At 42.6% G+C, this 17013-nt stretch overlaps 1 protein-coding gene across 2 annotated transcripts in view; it reads left to right on the top strand.

Annotated features, from left to right (window-relative positions):
• Positions 1-17013, top strand: part of KCND3 (potassium voltage-gated channel subfamily D member 3) — a 460156-nt gene that overhangs the window by 436464 nt on the left and 6679 nt on the right. Inside the window, exons 4-5 of one of the 2 annotated variants that reach the window (XM_054980802.1) lie at positions 10112-10204; positions 13227-13283. In XM_054980802.1, the coding sequence (XP_054836777.1) occupies positions 10112-10204; positions 13227-13283 (150 nt within the window). The remainder of the gene's footprint in view (positions 1-10111; positions 10205-13226; positions 13284-17013) is intronic. The other variant, XM_054980803.1, reaches the window with a different exon arrangement.

Below are 17013 nucleotides of genomic sequence, written 5' to 3'. Positions count from 1 at the left end.
ACAGTTATTAAAATAATAAAAATAAAATACAATTAAAATGGGACCTTAATAAATACCAGATAGTTATGAGAAAAGTTAAGTTTCTGAGGAAACAATCTTGGCCCTAATCTTTTTTGCAGCTAAGGCAAACAGAGATACTCTGCTAGTGACAAATGAATCAGTATCAGATTAAAAAAACCTAGTTTGTCAAATATCAGAGGTAAAGTTATGCCCCACTAACAAGTTAGCAAGAAATTTAGCTCTAACCTCTGCATACATGGGACAAAATAAGGTGTAATGTAGAAGATCCTCAGGAACTGAGGCACCGCATATGCAGAGACGGAGAGCCATTGGGGTTTGATGGTATCTTCCTGTAAGTAAAGCTGTTAGCATTGTTTGAAAGCGCAGGGAGGTAAATGATTTTCTGAGATTTTGGGATGTGATGTTCACTAAATAAGGAGATCTAACATGATCTCTTTTGATCAGTTTAAACCAGGGGGAAGAGGTAGAAACACTGAAAATCCCCTTCACCCTCTCAATTGCCCTGCAACACTGGAGCGAGGGGGGGGGATCCATTTGGAAACCTCTTCATCAGCCACCACTTGCACAAACTCATAAGGCATAGCAAAATTAGTACAGATTTTTTTCCCTTCAAACCATTTTCTCACTTCTAAATCACAAAGAGCTGGAATGTACATAGTGTGCCCTGGAATAATTTTAGTCTATCACAAGTGCTTCAGAATATTCTTTTAGATGGAACAGGACAGAAAAGGGGAAAAAATGGAAGGTGCTGACTGTTTTGGTATCCTGGCTCAACCTCAGAATATTCCCCAGGGATTTTCTTCTGCAAAGAGAGTCTTCTGCTAATGAAGGGGATGGCTTCACATACCTACAGCAACCTGAGACATGGCCTCTGTTCAAATGCATTCTTGAAATTCACAGCCATGTTTCTATAAGCACTTGTGTGATACTAGTGCTTAAGCTGTCCGCTTGCATTTATCGCTGAAGGAACTGGTCGGCATTAGTTGTGGGGGTTTTTTAGTTCAGAAATATTGAGCCAGGAAGAGTTACATGATTAATCTTTACAGCAAATTGATTATTTCCTTAATTGAAAGTTACAAAGTGGATTATTTTCTGGATTTTAATCAGAACTGTGCCCTGTAAAGTTTGCTGATGGCATTGATGTACAGAATCTGTATGCATCTCTGAGTCAGCCAATGTATTGAATATGATTGTCCAAAGAGCGGACTATCTGTTCAGTCAAGAGAAATGTTTGTTTTCATTAAACATCTTCCATAATGAGATGCCTCAGATATTCTGCTTTTCAGACTTTAAGATATAACTCAAGACCTAATGATGTCCAGCTTTATATTCTCTTTTCTGAGAACAGTAGTCTTCACTCATGACAGGGGAAGGGATTAATCTCAGTAGTGGGGAAAAAATGAAATTACATGAAACGTCTTGGGCCAAACACATTATGAACAAGGAATTCTGCAATAAGCATCTCCCATAGCTTTTTAAAAGACTTAAAGCCAACAGAAGGGAGAATCTGAATGCGTGCAGGACTAGGAGGCCCAAGTTTGAGTCCCTACTCTACCATGAAAGCTTTCTAGGTGGCCTTGGACCAGCTATACACATTCAGCCAAATCTACCTCACATAGTTATTATGAGGATAATGTGGCAGAGGAGAGAATGATGTTGTGAGCCACCTGGGGAGGGGCCAGAGGCTCAGTTGTAGAGCATCTGCTTGGCAAGAGAAGGTCCCAGTTTCAATCCCAGGCATCTCTGGTTAAAAGGATCAGGTAATAGATGATGTGAAAGACCTTCACCTGAAACCCATGGGTAACCTTGGTAACCATTGGTGAGAATAGCATGGTATAAATATCTAAATAAATGAAGGATAATAACAACAACAACATTTGATTTATATACCGCCCTTCAGGACAACTTAATGCCCACTCAGAGCAGTTTACAAAATATGCCATTATTATCGCCACAACAAAACACCCTGCTTAGCAGCAAGGAAAGGGGCTTTCCTGCCAGTTGCAAGCGACAAATCCCTTTAAATCCCCCCCCACTGCCTACCAGCTGATAGTTTAAAGGGACCTGTAGCTTGCAACTGGCAGGGCCCTTAAAATGGCCCACAAACCCCAGCCTCAACCCCCACCCCACCCCCCACTTACCTTGATTCATGGCTCCGGCCACCCTGCTGGCCTGCAGCCTCCTCCCCTTCCTCCTGCAGAGTGACGGAGGATGCCAAAAACAGCCTTCCCACCCCTCAAATGGCTTCCGTGGCAGCCATTTGAGGAGCAGGAAGGCCGGTTTTGGCCTCCTTCACTGCCCTGCGAGCCTGCAGCTACAGAGGAGGCCAAAACAAGCCTTCTCACCCCTCACAAGAGGAGGAGGAGGAGGCCGCAGCCGCAGAGCCGCCAGACATGGTAAGTGTGGGGCTGGGGCTGGGGAGGGTGGAGGGCTGGGGGGCTGGGGTTTGGACATTTAAAGGGCCTTGCCACTTGCAAGCAGCAGGTCCCTTTAAACTATCAGCTGGCAGGAAGCGAGGGGGGATCCCCCCCCCGCCGCCTTCCAGCTGATATTTTAAAGGGACCTGCCGCTTGCAAGGGGCAGGAAAAGTTTGAATGTCTGTTTCCTTGGGGAAATGGCCATTTAAACTACTTTTAATATGAACCAAACGAACCAGTAGATCAGTTCATGGAAGTTCATGGAAATGAGCTTCCACGAACCACTGGTTCGCAAACCATGAACTGGGCTGGTTCGTGGGGTTTTTTGGGTAGTATTCAGGTTCGTGCTCATCTCTAGCCATGACTAGCCCAAGGTCACCCAGCTGGCTTCAAATGGAAGACTAGGGAATCAAACCCGGCTGTCCAGATTAGAGTCCCATACTAACCACTACACCAAACTGGCTCTCCAATTGGATGTCATATGGGCAGGTAGAGAGGATATTAATTCTTTTCCCTGCATCAATTTCACAAGTTTAGATCTCTGGCCCTGCAATTTGCCCCACTGGGAAGCTCGTACAGGTACTATAAGGATAACTGTGTGCTTTCCCAGGTGGGGCAAATGGTATGAATGGGCAGGGGGAAAGGAGAGGATTGAGACTGGGAAACAGTGCAAGGTCAATCCTTCTTCCTGTATGCTGCAGCTCTGATCCAAATTGCCTGCCCTCTGGTCACTTTTAGTCCTTATAAAATTGCCCAGAAACCTCATTCCAGATTTTCAAGTTCTAATTTGGCCCTGAAGAACTTGACTACTTTACCATCTCTTTTCCTTTCAAATCCCATTAACATTTACCCTCTAACAGGGCATGGCAAAAGCTGATAACAGTAAAGTGAAGGCCCTTTCCTAATTCAGATTATGATTTTCTAAGTGCTTTCTTAACAAGAGGCAGGTTCCTGCTTTAATAAAAAGTACATTTGGGAGATGAAGGATAACATTGCTCTTGAAGAGCTGATAACTCTATGGACATTCCCTGAGCTTCTTGGGTCTCTGTCTAAGAAAGTACAAAATGCTGGACCCAACTGTTTTTATGTGGTGAATTTATTCATGAAATTAGGAGGACAAAAGAGTCTGATGAAACAGGAGAGTGAGTGATTAGAATACGAACAAGTAGGGGACCCACAAGGATCTGCAGGTGGAATTTCATTTAACACTCCCCTATTATTTCCTTTTCCCCTCCCTGGCAGCCGCCATTAGGGATGCCAGACCACCACTGAGGGCGAGGGATCCCCCACCCCGCTCCCCACACCCCACCCCTGCTTACCTGGCCAGTGGCGGGAGCATGCCTTCTGTGCACGCTCCCCTGTGGCGCTGCATGCTCCTGTGTGCTGCTGCCACCCAGATCAGGCCCGTTTTGTCTTGGATTTGGGACGCTGCAAAGCACGGGAGCACTGTTGCCCTCCACAGGGGCCCCAAACGTGTTTGTTTTGGCCCAGATCGGGCTCATTTCAGGCCCATTTTGGCCCGGATTGGGCCCATTTTGAGCTGCTGCAGAGCATGGGAGCACTCCTGCACTCCGCAGTGGCCCAAAAATGCCCATTTTTGCCTGGATTGGGCCCATTTTGGGCCACTGTGGAGCGCAGCAGCACTCCCGCACTCTGCAGCGGCTCAAAACGGGCTTGATGAGTGCCAAAACAGGCCCAAAATGAGCGTGATCTGGGCCAAAACAGGCATGTTTTGGGCCCCTGTGGAGTGTGGGTGTGCGCCCACAGGCTACGTGATGACGTCACTTCCTGGAAGTGATGTCATCATGCTTGCGGAGGTGCTGTGGTTGCGCACCCCCCACACTAAAACAGGTAAGTGCCAGGCCCCAATCCCCCGCCGGGAGGTTGAGGGGGCTTGGCAACCCTAGCCCCCATAGTAGGGCTGCCAGGCCCTCTTACCCTCCCAGTGGGATGGGGGATCTGGCACTTACCTTGACAATCTTCTCACATGTGTGCTTTGTGCATGCGCTCTCCCAGCAGGGCAGGATGACGTCACTTCTGGAAGGAGGCCCAGGAGGTTTTTTCCCTCCCTGGCCAGTACCTTTGCCAGCCAGGTGAGTGGCAGTGGGGGGCAGAGGCTGGGTGCGTGCGATTCCCCACCCCACCAAGGGACCTGGTAGCCCTGCCTGGTAACATCCAAGTTAGATAATTACAAGAGTGGGGCTGCTCTTGAAAAGTGCTTGGAATCTTCAACTGGTACAAAACACTGCAGCCAAGATGTTGATTGAAGTAAGTTGTAGAGAGCATATTGAGTTAGCCTCAATGACTAACTCAAGCTCCAAAATAGCCCAATTTGTCTCCAAATCCAATTCAAGTTACTGCTCTTAACCTTTAAAGCCCTATGCAGCTTGGGGCCGACATATCTGAAGGACAGCCTACTCCCATATGGATCTACCTACTGTCCAGGTCATTTTCCAAGGCCCTGCTTTGAGTATCCACCTTCTGAGACGGTCTTCTTGGCCATGACAGCGAAAATGTAGAACCCTTTCTCCACAGATACTTGTCTGTCCCCTTCTGCCAGCTTCTCCAGCTTCAGTTAATCCCTGAAGCTATTACAACCAGCTCTCAGTCATATAACTGCATATAACTGTAAACAACTTCACTCTGTGACCCAGTAGATATAGTAAACTTCTGAATCATGACTCCCCTATTTTATTTATTATATTTATTTATTAAAATGTTTACACCACACCTTGCTTCTTGGTAAGGTAGCTTAGAAATAACAGTTAAAAGATTGCACTTTGAAAGCAAATAAAAAACTCCAAATACACCCCCCTTTCAAAAGATGCCTGCCATTCATACCCCCTCAAAAGCCCTGGCAAACAAACAAGCTTTACATCACCTCCTAAAGATCTCCAATGAAGATACCCTTTCACCTCTTCAAGAAGTCCATTCCACAGTGCGGGAGCCACAATGGAGAAGGCTTGGGCTCTGGTTGATGCCAGGCAGGCCACCCTGGGTGCAGAATAGGGATCCCATTCCCCCAGCTATATATAGCATTGGGAAGGCAGCCCCTCTAAACCTAAACTATCTTATTGCTAAACACCAAGTAAAGTTTAAGGAGCTCCTTCAAACACATAATTGCTATTTTAATTAGTCTAATGGTGTTTGAGAGTCACAAATAAAATTGATGACAGTGATCACAGAAGACATACCGTGAAATTGAGGTGGAATTCAGGGTCAGGAAGTTTAAATTAATACCCCCCCCCAAAAAAAATTCTTAGCCATAAAGTTTCTAAAGGTGCAACCACCAAAAAGGAAAAGTTAAAGAATCCTGTTTCCAGTGTATCAAAACGACAGAGCAGCCTACACCTTGTTAGCTCCTTTCGGTTTCTGGGCAAATCCTGTCTGAGTCAAAAGATCAATGTTGTGCACAACCCATTCATGAAATCTGGATCTCTGCAGCACACACAAAAGCATTTTAAGCAGAGAGTGGCATAACAGGTGCTTCGATAACAGGTAGTGTCCTTATTAGAACAGCATGATAGCTTTAAAGACCAGGAAAATGGGTCACCTGAGGTAGATGAGCGGGCTTATTAGTCCAAACCAAGTTGGTTAGAATGTACCCCCCCTCAAGTTTCATTTACAATGTAATGACATCAAAGTATTAAAAACCAAAAAAGATAAGTGGACAGTGTTGTTATTTCTGCTAAAGCTTTGGATTATTTTACAGAAGCTGCAATTTCTAGCCAGACCATTGGTTTCTATATTTATCATAGTTACATGTTTTACCAACAGATCCAATGCTGTGTTCCTCCAAGCTATTAAGAAGCTACTGTGCTGCAGGGGCTCTTTCAGGATGGGCTGAACGCAGAAATAGAAAAGAGAGGCACTTAGCAGTAAAACTGGCTTTTTCCCTATCATAGCAGCTAAGCTAAACTACAGAAAGTTTTTAGAGTGAGAGAACACACAAATTCACAGATGGTGCAGGCCTTTGTACCACCTCACCAACACCTGAGACTTCTCTAGATGTAAACAAGGCCTGAGTCTGATGTGGCTTGGTATTGTCTCCTGTGGATGCTTGCCATTCTTCTAAGTCTCAGGAAGAGGCTCTTCCCAGTTCTGTTATTTGAGACCCTTTAACTGGAGCTGTCACATGTATTGAGCATGGACTCTTCTGCCTTCTGAGTATGTACTCCTCTACTGAGCTGTGGGATCCTACCTTTATAAAGGATTGTCCAGGATCCTAGAGAGCAGCTCCTGACAAATGCAATTCCAGAAGACATTTGTGCGAATGAGGAAAGGGGGGAGGCATTACGTCCAAATTATTTAGAATGGTATTTAGACTATGGTTACCAACTTTGGGTTGAGAAAATCCTGGAGAATAGGGGGCTGGAGTCTGGGGAAGGCAGGGTTGGAGATGGGAAGAATCCAGCTTCCAAAGCAGCCATTTTCTCCAGAGGAACTAATCTCTGTTGTCTAGAGATTAGTTGTAATTCTAGGACATATCCAGTTCCGCCCCCCCCCCCCCATTCTAGGGTTGGCAACCCTAATTGAGACACAGCACCATAATTACAATAGATTTGTCATGAACTTAACTTTGCAATTTGGATGCTTGGGAAATGTGGTCTCCTTTCCTCAGAGACGTTACCTGGGGAAAATACATCTGGAGCCCAGACAGTAACTGAGCAGCAATTGTAGGTGCTTTGCTCTATAAAGTGATTAACTGGGAAAAGCCCTCAGTATCCTTTTTGAAGTAGTGGCTATCAGTCTCTCACAATGACAAGAGGCGTGAAACTTCTTGAGGGTGTTCTTTTGGATAACACTAATCTACATATATGCTGGGTACTAAGAAGTCATATAATTAGCCACTTGACCACCAATTCATCTCTAGCATGGGCTAGAGATTCAGCTCTTCCAGGTAGACAAAACTACTTGTCTGTTGTGAAGGGGAAATAGTTTTAGCCTACTCAGGAAATAGAAATACCCTCTAGGTTCAAGAAAGGAGTGAGTTAGGTGCATAAAGAAAGTGACTAACTCCAGAAAATCTGATCTGTCATAGGAAACTTCCTGAAGAAACATTGTTGATGTACCTAAATTACTAAGTAAAACAACTGCTGCACGTGTTTTGACAGGTGTTCCTTATAGGACACATATTACACCAATTCTGCAGCAGCTCCACTGGGTCCCCGTGGAATTCTGGATTCGGTTCAAGATGCTGGTTTTGACCTATAAAGCCCTAAACGGACTGGGACCAGCATACCTGAGGGACCGCCTCTCACCATATGTGCCCCGGAGAATGCTCCGATCAGCTGGAAAACATCTGCTTGTGGTCCCTGGCTCCAGAGAGGCTCGGTTGGCCTCAACCAGGGCCAGGGCCTTTTCAATCCTGGCCCCAACATGATGGAACTCTCTGTCTGAGGACATCCAGGCCCGTCAGGATCTTCTATCATTTTGGTGGGCCTGTAAGATGGAGATGTTCCACCAGGCATATGGTTGAGGCCAGCATGAGATCCTCACTGAGCCTCCCACCAGTCTCTAAGTGTGGGGTTATACAGTGTCCACCAGCCGGCTGCCCAACGTATGGGTACAGCACGGGGCTATGTAGTGCCCATTCATTAGCTGACCCACGTATGGGTTGCAGTACATTATCTATCCACTTCCCTCCCCCTGTATGCTGATGGGCAGGAATCTGGAAATAACCCCATCTTGAGACAGTTATTATCTGTTTGTTGATTTTATAATGAACTGTTGTTTTATTAATTGTTTTTAATATTTGTATTGTATTTTTATAACTGCTGTAACTCACCCTGAGCCTGCTTGCGGGAAGGGCGGATTAGAAATGTAATAAATAATAATAATAATAACTCTCACTGTAAAGAACCAAGAATACATGAAAATAAGCTCCAAGGGTACTATTTTGCCTGTTACACGAAGTGTATCCTGTAATACCAGCAAAATTTTACATCCACATTTCTATCCCCTAACCACACTTACTCAATCCCTGCCTGTTAAATAAAATTATTATTTCTTATTGAATGTTATACAGTTTTTAGTACCATTTCCAATGAAAAGGAAGAGAGCTCCTGCTTTTCCCCATCAAGTTCCTGGGCTGCGCAAAAAAAACAAAATTATATCTGCATGTCAGGGTGGGACAAACAGACTTTCAAAACACAAATATTAACACGCTACTTGGGGTTGATCAATCAAAGCAGGGAAACTGAATTTTAGCAGGAAAATCTGCCTCACAGTGGGGACAGTGAAGGGGAGGGGGTCCATCATAGCAAGCACGAAGAGTGCAAATCTAAGAAGATTTACTCCAGTCTAAACCCATTGATTTCAATTGGCTTCAGCTAGAGTAACTCTTCTTAGGATGGTACTGGAAAATACAGATCAGTGGAGAATGAAGGCTGGTCACCTTTCCTGAAGGCATTTCTTCTGCCCGTAGTTGATGGTGTCCCTTGCAAAACAAAAAAGTTTTATCTTGGCATCTGTGGTAATTTAACTATCCTCTGTATTTTATTGACAGATTGGAATGTCATTGATATTTACATTATTTATAATCTGCTTTTATCACTAAGAATCAAGGCGGATTACACAATGCCAGTTTGGTGCCAGTTTGGTGTAGTGGTTAAGAGCACGGGACTCTAATCTGGAGAGCCGGGTTTGATTCCCCACTCCTCCACGAAGCCAGCTGGGTGACCTTGGGCGAGTCACAGTTCTCTGGAGCTCTCTCAGTCCCACCCACCTCACAGGGTGATTGTTGTGGGGTAATAATAACACTTTGTAAACCGCTCTGAGTGGGCATTAAGTTGTCCTGAAGAGCGGTGTATAAATCGAATGTTATTATTAATGTGAGTGAGTACAGTTAATTTCAAAAACAATTCAATAAACAATTGAATAGGGTATATAAATGCAAACTTGCAAAGATTTAAAACCAGCAAAAATCCAATATCGAGTTGAAGAAATGCTGAAACATTTAACCTGTTAAACACTATAGGACCATACTTACAGCAACAGACAGTACGTAGCAGTGAAGTCTAAAGTTTGTCATAAAGTGTGAAGTCAGAGCTGGCCTGTCAGCTTAAGCAAGACAAGTTGTTTTGGAGGAGCTGTGGCTCTGTGACAGAGCATCTGCTTTGCATGCAGGAGTTCCTAGGTTCAATCTCTGGCATTTCCAATCAAACGGATCAGAGAGCAAATGACATGAAAGAGCTCTTCCTGAGATCCTGGAGACCAGCCGCTAATTTGAATAGAAAATACTGACCTTGATAGACTAATGGTTTGACTTCAAGCATTCATGTGATATTTTTAAGGTGAAAGGGGTTTAAAAAAAAAAACAGAGCACAATCTGAAAGGTGTTCTCCAGCTTCTTCTGTGGTATCGGGGAGAATCTGGAAATGCATCCTTTGAGTGTCAAAAATGTCGGATGATGTCTCTGGGTAAAAGCAACAGAATTTCTAAAGGTTCCCCCTTTGGGGAGAAAAGTGGGGTATAATTAAATAAAATAAATCAGTCTGTTTCTGTATCTGAGCTGGCCTGACTCCCTAAGAGGGCAAGTAGTAAGAAAACTCATATGTAAGATAAAATAATCTCTCTTTCCTTCCCATCCCTTTTCCCTTCTGAGCCATTGATGTTGTTATTTTTCTCTCTCTGCCAATACTCTCATGGCTGCTTTCTTCTGTCTGTTGTAGGGGTCTATTGATGATGAGCACAACATCAGCAAATCCACTTCTCTAATAGAAAGTCAGCATCACCACCTGCTGCACTGCCTGGAAAAAACAACTGTAAGTAGCAAAAGGAAACCTTCTAGCCTTGCTTAATGCTCACATGTTGGTATGCTATACCTTTTGCAGGATGAAGCACACAAACACAAGCACGGCCCCTGGGTGATTCATATAATATAAAGTTACATGCTCCAACAACTTCTTTGAACTCATGGAAATAATCTTCTAAATTAACATAACAAGACACAGTGCAATCCAAAACCCTTCACAGTACACACACCTGTGAAGCATATTGACTTCAGTGGACTTAGAAGAATATAACTGTATTTAGGATTGCACTGGTAGTGGCAGAACTGTGAACCATGCTGTACCCAGTTCAAATCTCTCCTTCACTAAGAGCTCCCACGATAGTCCTTTCCAGGCATTGGATTTTGGCAGTCCAACTGTGTAAAGCAGAATAGCATGCCACCTGCAATCCTTCCAATGTATGTGGCTGCCATTTTCTGCGATTTAAGGCAACAAATGTATTTTTCAGATACATACAACTTGGGGACACACAAAGACGTACCCTCAAAAATCCAGGTGAGAGGACTGCAAACTGGCTTTTTGGACAACTCTGTAAATAGTAATGTTCAAGGAGCAGAGGAGGACATTGTTAGACAATCCATGGAAGCTGAAAAAACTCATGGTATCCCCCAGCCTAGCCAATCATTGCCTGTTCAGGAGGCAGGAATATCAAACATGGAGAGTTCTACTGGAACCTTAACAAAGAATGGAACTAAGCCAGAGCTGATCTATAATGTTCCTTCACATTGGTTCCATTCTATGGAAAACAGTTTTGATGAACTTTCCTAGACTGTTGAAAGTAGACCTGAGAGGGAGGACACAATTGAACTTCACAGATTGGCAACAAACATAAACAGGAATCCTAAGATCCAGTGTTTAGTGGCTAGAAAATATGTATGTTGCCTTATTCACACAAAGTGGTGGCTGCATGTGGAGGACCACAGGTGGTGCACACTCTCATTATGCATCATTGGAGTGCCAAAACTGAATTCTGAAAAGGGCTGACTGTGTAAGGCATGCCATTATCTTTCAAACTCAATTCTCCCATCTGCCATATGTCTTAATTGTGGGGTAGTTGTAGGTATTGCTGAGATAATATAAATGAAAGGGTTTGAATACTCTAAAATACTGTGTAAATGCTAGGTGTTTTTATTATTTATAATACATTTTAAGCACTAGGGAAAGAAGTCAGTGATATTTAACACTCATTCCACTTTCAAGCAGTGCCCTGTCATGGCAGCATCTCAGATCATTACAACACTGTTCTCTCCTACCTCCCTGCTCAGCTACATATAGTGCAGTCTATCAGCATCACCTTTAATTAAATAGGATGCTAGGATACAACACAGTGTAGCACTGTGTACAGTGAGCATGTGTACAACTTGTGCACAGTGTACACATGATTTTCATTTGCACACAGGATCAGTAATTCTTATAACACGATCAGTGCATGTATTAAAGTGCACATTTGTTGGCTTGTTCTCACAAAAAGATGTACATGCATGTACAAAGAATATACACATGCTTACTGTAACATATGTACAAGGCTGTGTCTTTGCCTATTGGCATCTCATGGGATTATAAACAACTTGTTTTATCCAACAGGGTGCACCTGAGATGTGAAATTTATATAAGTTCTTCAGATAAATGGATATGGGGTATTAGTTAATATTGAACAGTGTTGGATATAGACTGGGAAGAACTAGGTACAAATGTTCTCTTAGCCATGAAATTCATGGGGAGTCTTGCACCAGTCACTCTTCAAAGGGTTGCTGTGAGTGTAAAAGGAGGAAAAATGAACTGGATGGTTATAATGGTAAGTAACAGAGGTTGAACTGCATTTGATGATAAACATGGGTGAGGATGGTGAAAAGAGTTTCTAATAGTTAACGGGTGATGGTAAAACAAAAGGATTCACAATCCAAGTGTGTTCTAGTGGACAGAAAATATTTGTTGTTTATCCTTCATCTAGCTGAGATAGTAACCAAAGAAAACATAATGGTACATTAGGAAATGGGGAGAGGGGGTGGAAGTGGTTCACTGCAACCTGAACAGATGTTAAATGGCTGTTTGGTTATTAGAAAGGGTAGGCTGCTGACCTAAACCATTTGTCATTTCCAACATAGAGGTTGCCATTCAAGGATTGACATGCAGCATGTTTAGTGTATGCTTTTTGATGCCCCCATCAAAACAGTTCAATCAGCTTTTGTGCTGAAATGCATGTCCTTCCATCATACTTAACTAATTAACAAAACATCACACTAACTAAAGAGATCTCATCGTAGCCTGTGAATTTTTGGAACACCAAAGAGTCATTTTGCAAAGTTATAAAGTTGCCGATGGAATGAGGAATGATTCATGCATCAGAGTTATCAGCAGGTTTCAAAGGGCAATTCACCTTTTCTTGAACCTGAAAATCATTTTCATGGTTGCTGCTAAAATTCAATGTTAAATTTACTGGCCACCAGTTGCCAGCAGATCCCACAGATTAGGTGAAACAAAGCTTGGAAAGGTTGTTACTAATTACAAAAATAAATTAAAAAGCCATATCAAGTAAACATATCCTTTACCCTCTATCAATATGCATCCCATATTTCTTGAATTACCCTCTTTTTATACCTATCAACATATGGACACATTAACCCAGGCTTGTGTTGCTTGGATGGTTGTCTAGTGAAAGCCTCATTGGTGGAAACACGCTTGAACAACTAATAATCTGTCGTCATTTTTTTCTGAGCGATTTGGCTTTCAAAGGAGCCCCCAGCCCCTCCCCATATAATTCAGACAGTTTCTTATCTGAAGAGACAGTGCATTTTAATTCAGAAAATTTGGATTTCTTTTGAAGAGGTTTTATAAGCTATTTGATTTCAAGGCTCAGCAAGCACATGTTATAGGAAAGGCCTTTTTGCCCGTTCAAACCTGTATGATGACAAGTGGAATGCTGAGACTGAACTTTGGAATGCTGGAATGAACAATCAATGGTGTTTTTATCTTTTGTCGACATGTTGTCCTGTAGGGATTGTCCTATCTTGGGGATGATCCCCTGTTATCTGTACGAACTTCCACCTTCAAGGTATTTCTTTCTTAATTCAATCTGTTTATTGCAGTCTCTGTGCCTTGTCTTCAGTGATGTTTCCTTCTTTATTAATGATCCTGTTTTGGACAGGCTGTGCATGTCAGAGTTCTTTTTTGCTGTCTCGTGGCTTTGAGTGCTGTGAAGACTGCTGGACCTCAAACAAACCAAAACCATAACGACATTATTGGTGGTCATTTTTTTTTCATACTGTATAGCTGTATCAAGAAAAAGCTTGAATGTTGAGTATCTACATTATTTGTGTGGTTGTGAGTGTGACAGTTGCGTCAGTGCTGGAGTTTTATCCCCTTTAAAATTAGTACAAGATACTATTAATTGCTCTTTTGCTCTGTGTTATCTCCTCCCCATCTCCACCATAAATTGCTGTCTAGATTTCGTTCTTTTCCAAGATGCTCTTCATGTGTTACAGCAACCACTTCTTTTATTTGTTACATTCACAACCTACTTTCTTTCATCACGGAGCTCAAAACAGCATGTATGGGGTTCCCAGGAGGTCTCCAATCCAGGTACCGACCAGACACAAACCTCCTAAACTTCAACAAGCTGTATCATTTTTCCTCTAACTATGCCCTGGACCTCTGCCTTCTGAATTTCCTTTGCCACGCTCCACAACCTGAAATGCAAGCATAGTAACACTTTTATATGTTAACTGTTTATTATGCAGTGATTTAACTTTTAGAACAGGAAGGAATGATTTGAAAACATACAGCTTGATTTCCTTATCCATGGCTTCATCCTATATTGCTTATACAACATTTAAAAGCCTATCACCATATTGACATCTGAAGCTGCCTTATATTGAGTCATACCATTGGTCTATCAAGGTCAGTATTGTCTACTCTGCCTGGCAGCAGCTCTTCGGAGTCTCAAGAGGAGCAGGTCTTCCACATCTCCTCCTCCTATCAGGATTGAGCCTGATACCTTCTGCATGCAAAGCAGATACTCTACCACTGAGCCACGGCCCCTACCTAACAATGTGGACAGACCATCATGTGGGGCCTTCTTATCCAATTGTGACCAAATGACAGCTATAGGGGAAGGACCTGTATGATTGACTCCACTCACATATTGCTGGGCTTTTAAATGCAGCAGCATGAAATGAAGCCACAGATAAGCAGCCTCCACACTGTTGCTGTGGCATATGATGGGTGTCTAAGTTACTTATCATTGGCGTTCTAGGCTGAAACTCTCACACATGGTGTCTCCCAACCAGAAAGCATATGGGTTTTTTTTCCTTACAAGTCTAGGCTGTTCAGTTAGGATGTTGGTAAATCTATATTCTCTGAGTCTTTTCACTAATGTTTTCATTTTAGCCTCTCTTGCCCATCTCAGCTGCTGTTCATAAATCACACATGTCCCATTATATAATCAAGGTACTTACACTTACAGTTCTGCTACTAATTTTTCAGCTAGGTGACTAAACTGTGCTGTAGTCTCTCTTGCACTATCAGTTCTTCCATAGCAGACAAGGTGCAACATCCTGTTTCCCATAGTGGCCAACCAGATGCCATCACCAGGGCAACAGGGCCATAACTCTCCTTTGATGTTGCCCCCACCCAAGTAAATGGCATTTAATAGCATTCAGAACACAGAACAGGCTGTAGCCTACTCACTAAACCAGCCTTGAATGTTCCAAAGAGCAGTGACTGTGAGTGACTCATGCTTCCTCTTTTCATGCTTCCTGTATGGTGTGTGAAGGGGAGAGATGCAGCCCTGTGGAGAGATGTTTGTACTCAAGACGTATCAGTGATTTGCAAGAGATGTACAAGTTCCCATTTTGCATGTTGCTTGGGAAATGTGAAAAGAGAAAGCTCTGTCTTCTTCTCTTCACACTGTTGTTTTAAATATTGAAGTGGCCCTGGATGTAAAACAAGGATGTTGACTTGCAAGTTGCACTATTTTATATCATTGTAGTTCCATTGAATTCAGTGGCATTGCTCTAGATATGAATAAGTAGATACAAATAAATAAGTGTGGAAAAAAACCTCTTTGTACTGTACAGAGAGAAATGTTTGCATCAGTTCTGCTTTTTACATGTCATTTCAGTAGGTCACAGAAGATACTGTATTGTGTGTGTGCAGTTGCTACAAAAATAGTGCAAGAAAATTATGTGGAAGCATCCAAATCTGTCATGTTTACATTCTACTTCCTGATTATTATTCTGCCCTTTCTCCTTTAGTAGCCTTCCTGCCCTCCCCCCCCCCCCAACATGATGGGTGAGTTTCCCCCATACCTACATTCCTGAACAACTTGGGAATGTATTTTAGAAGAATAAGCCTCACTTCACCGCCATTTTTCCTCAGAGGCAGTACGGTGTAGTGATCAGAGTGTTGGACTAAAATCTGGGGAAATCCCTGTTCTGCCATGGAAGCTTGCCAGTGACTCTCTCTTTCAGTGTGATGTCCCCACAGGATTGTTCTTGTGAGGATAAAGTGGAAGAGGAGAGAATGATAAGTCACTTTGGTTCCCTTTGGGGAGAAAAGCAGCGTTTGTGTGTCTAAATAAATAAGGTCTCATCTTCTGCTTTTGAGAAGAAACATTTAAAACCCAAATCAACAGGGCTTGAAGGAGAAAGTTCTTGTTTATGGGAGATGCGCAATGATTATTCCTAGACAAGCAAATAAAAGAACAGAACAAAAACAAAATGAAATGTGACAAGAGTGTTGATCTGGAAGAATGATTGTTGTTCCTGTACTAATCTATACACATTTCCCACCTTTCTGTGGGTAATCCTCTTAAGATTGAAAAGTTCAAAACATCTCTGTTTTGTAATCCAGAAAAAGGATGTTAGCAAAATAATTAGCAAGGTGAATTGATGTCTGTGCATAAAATCAGCTGTTTTAATTCGTTATTCCGTACTGAGGTTTGACATTTGTTCAAACTTATCTTGGAAACATTGGTATCTCTTAATGAGAAACTTTTCAAAAATGAAGTACTAATGAAGACATTCTAGGCCTGGAGATAGAGTGAAGTACAGATTATACGAGCTCCTTGCAGCTATTTTAGGTGACAAATCAGGAGAAAATCAACAGGTGATGTTACAACCTTGAGGAAGTTAATAATGCTAGATGTGATCACCATCATGCCTTACCCCACCCCACCACCACCACACAGTCAATCTTGTTGCCAAATTAATTTAGGCACATTGAATAAAACTCTGAGAGTATGTGCATGTGTGTAGATATCAGAAATACCTGAACATATTCCAGACTTTCATTAATACATCCAAGTTGTGAATCATATTGGAATACATTTTTTTTAAACCTAGCAGAGTGAATATTTCCTGGCAAGGTTAGATGCTCACAAGCACAACTCTTCTCTGAGCATATAAAAACAAGTACTCAGGTTAACAGCAGCATAGTTAATATCTTTGAATGGTGAAATTCACAGAAACATTGAGATCTGTGAATGAGCCATAAAAGACCATAAGAGTTGTGGTTTAAACACTTTTTAAATTCCTCTTTCACATAGACAGGCATTGATATCTCAGGAAGAGAATCTCAGTTTATTTTCAATTTTGTAACAGCTCCTTGAGCACTGTGTATAACATGGCACAGACTTCTGTCCTTTGCACTGTTATTAAATTTAGGACCTACCCAGAGCAAACAGCACCAGGCAAAGAGGTGCTGCTGTGGAAGAGGTAGGAAGGCGAAGGAAGGTCCCCGAGTATAATCTGAAGGTGCATTATGTAACAACCTTACTGAAACCA

Source organism: Eublepharis macularius, chromosome 5 (genome assembly GCF_028583425.1).
Source record: "Eublepharis macularius isolate TG4126 chromosome 5, MPM_Emac_v1.0, whole genome shotgun sequence".
NCBI lineage: Eukaryota > Metazoa > Chordata > Lepidosauria > Squamata > Eublepharidae > Eublepharis > Eublepharis macularius.
The sequence above is the reverse complement of the archived record's forward strand: the minus strand, read 5'-3'. Positions and strand labels throughout refer to the sequence as shown.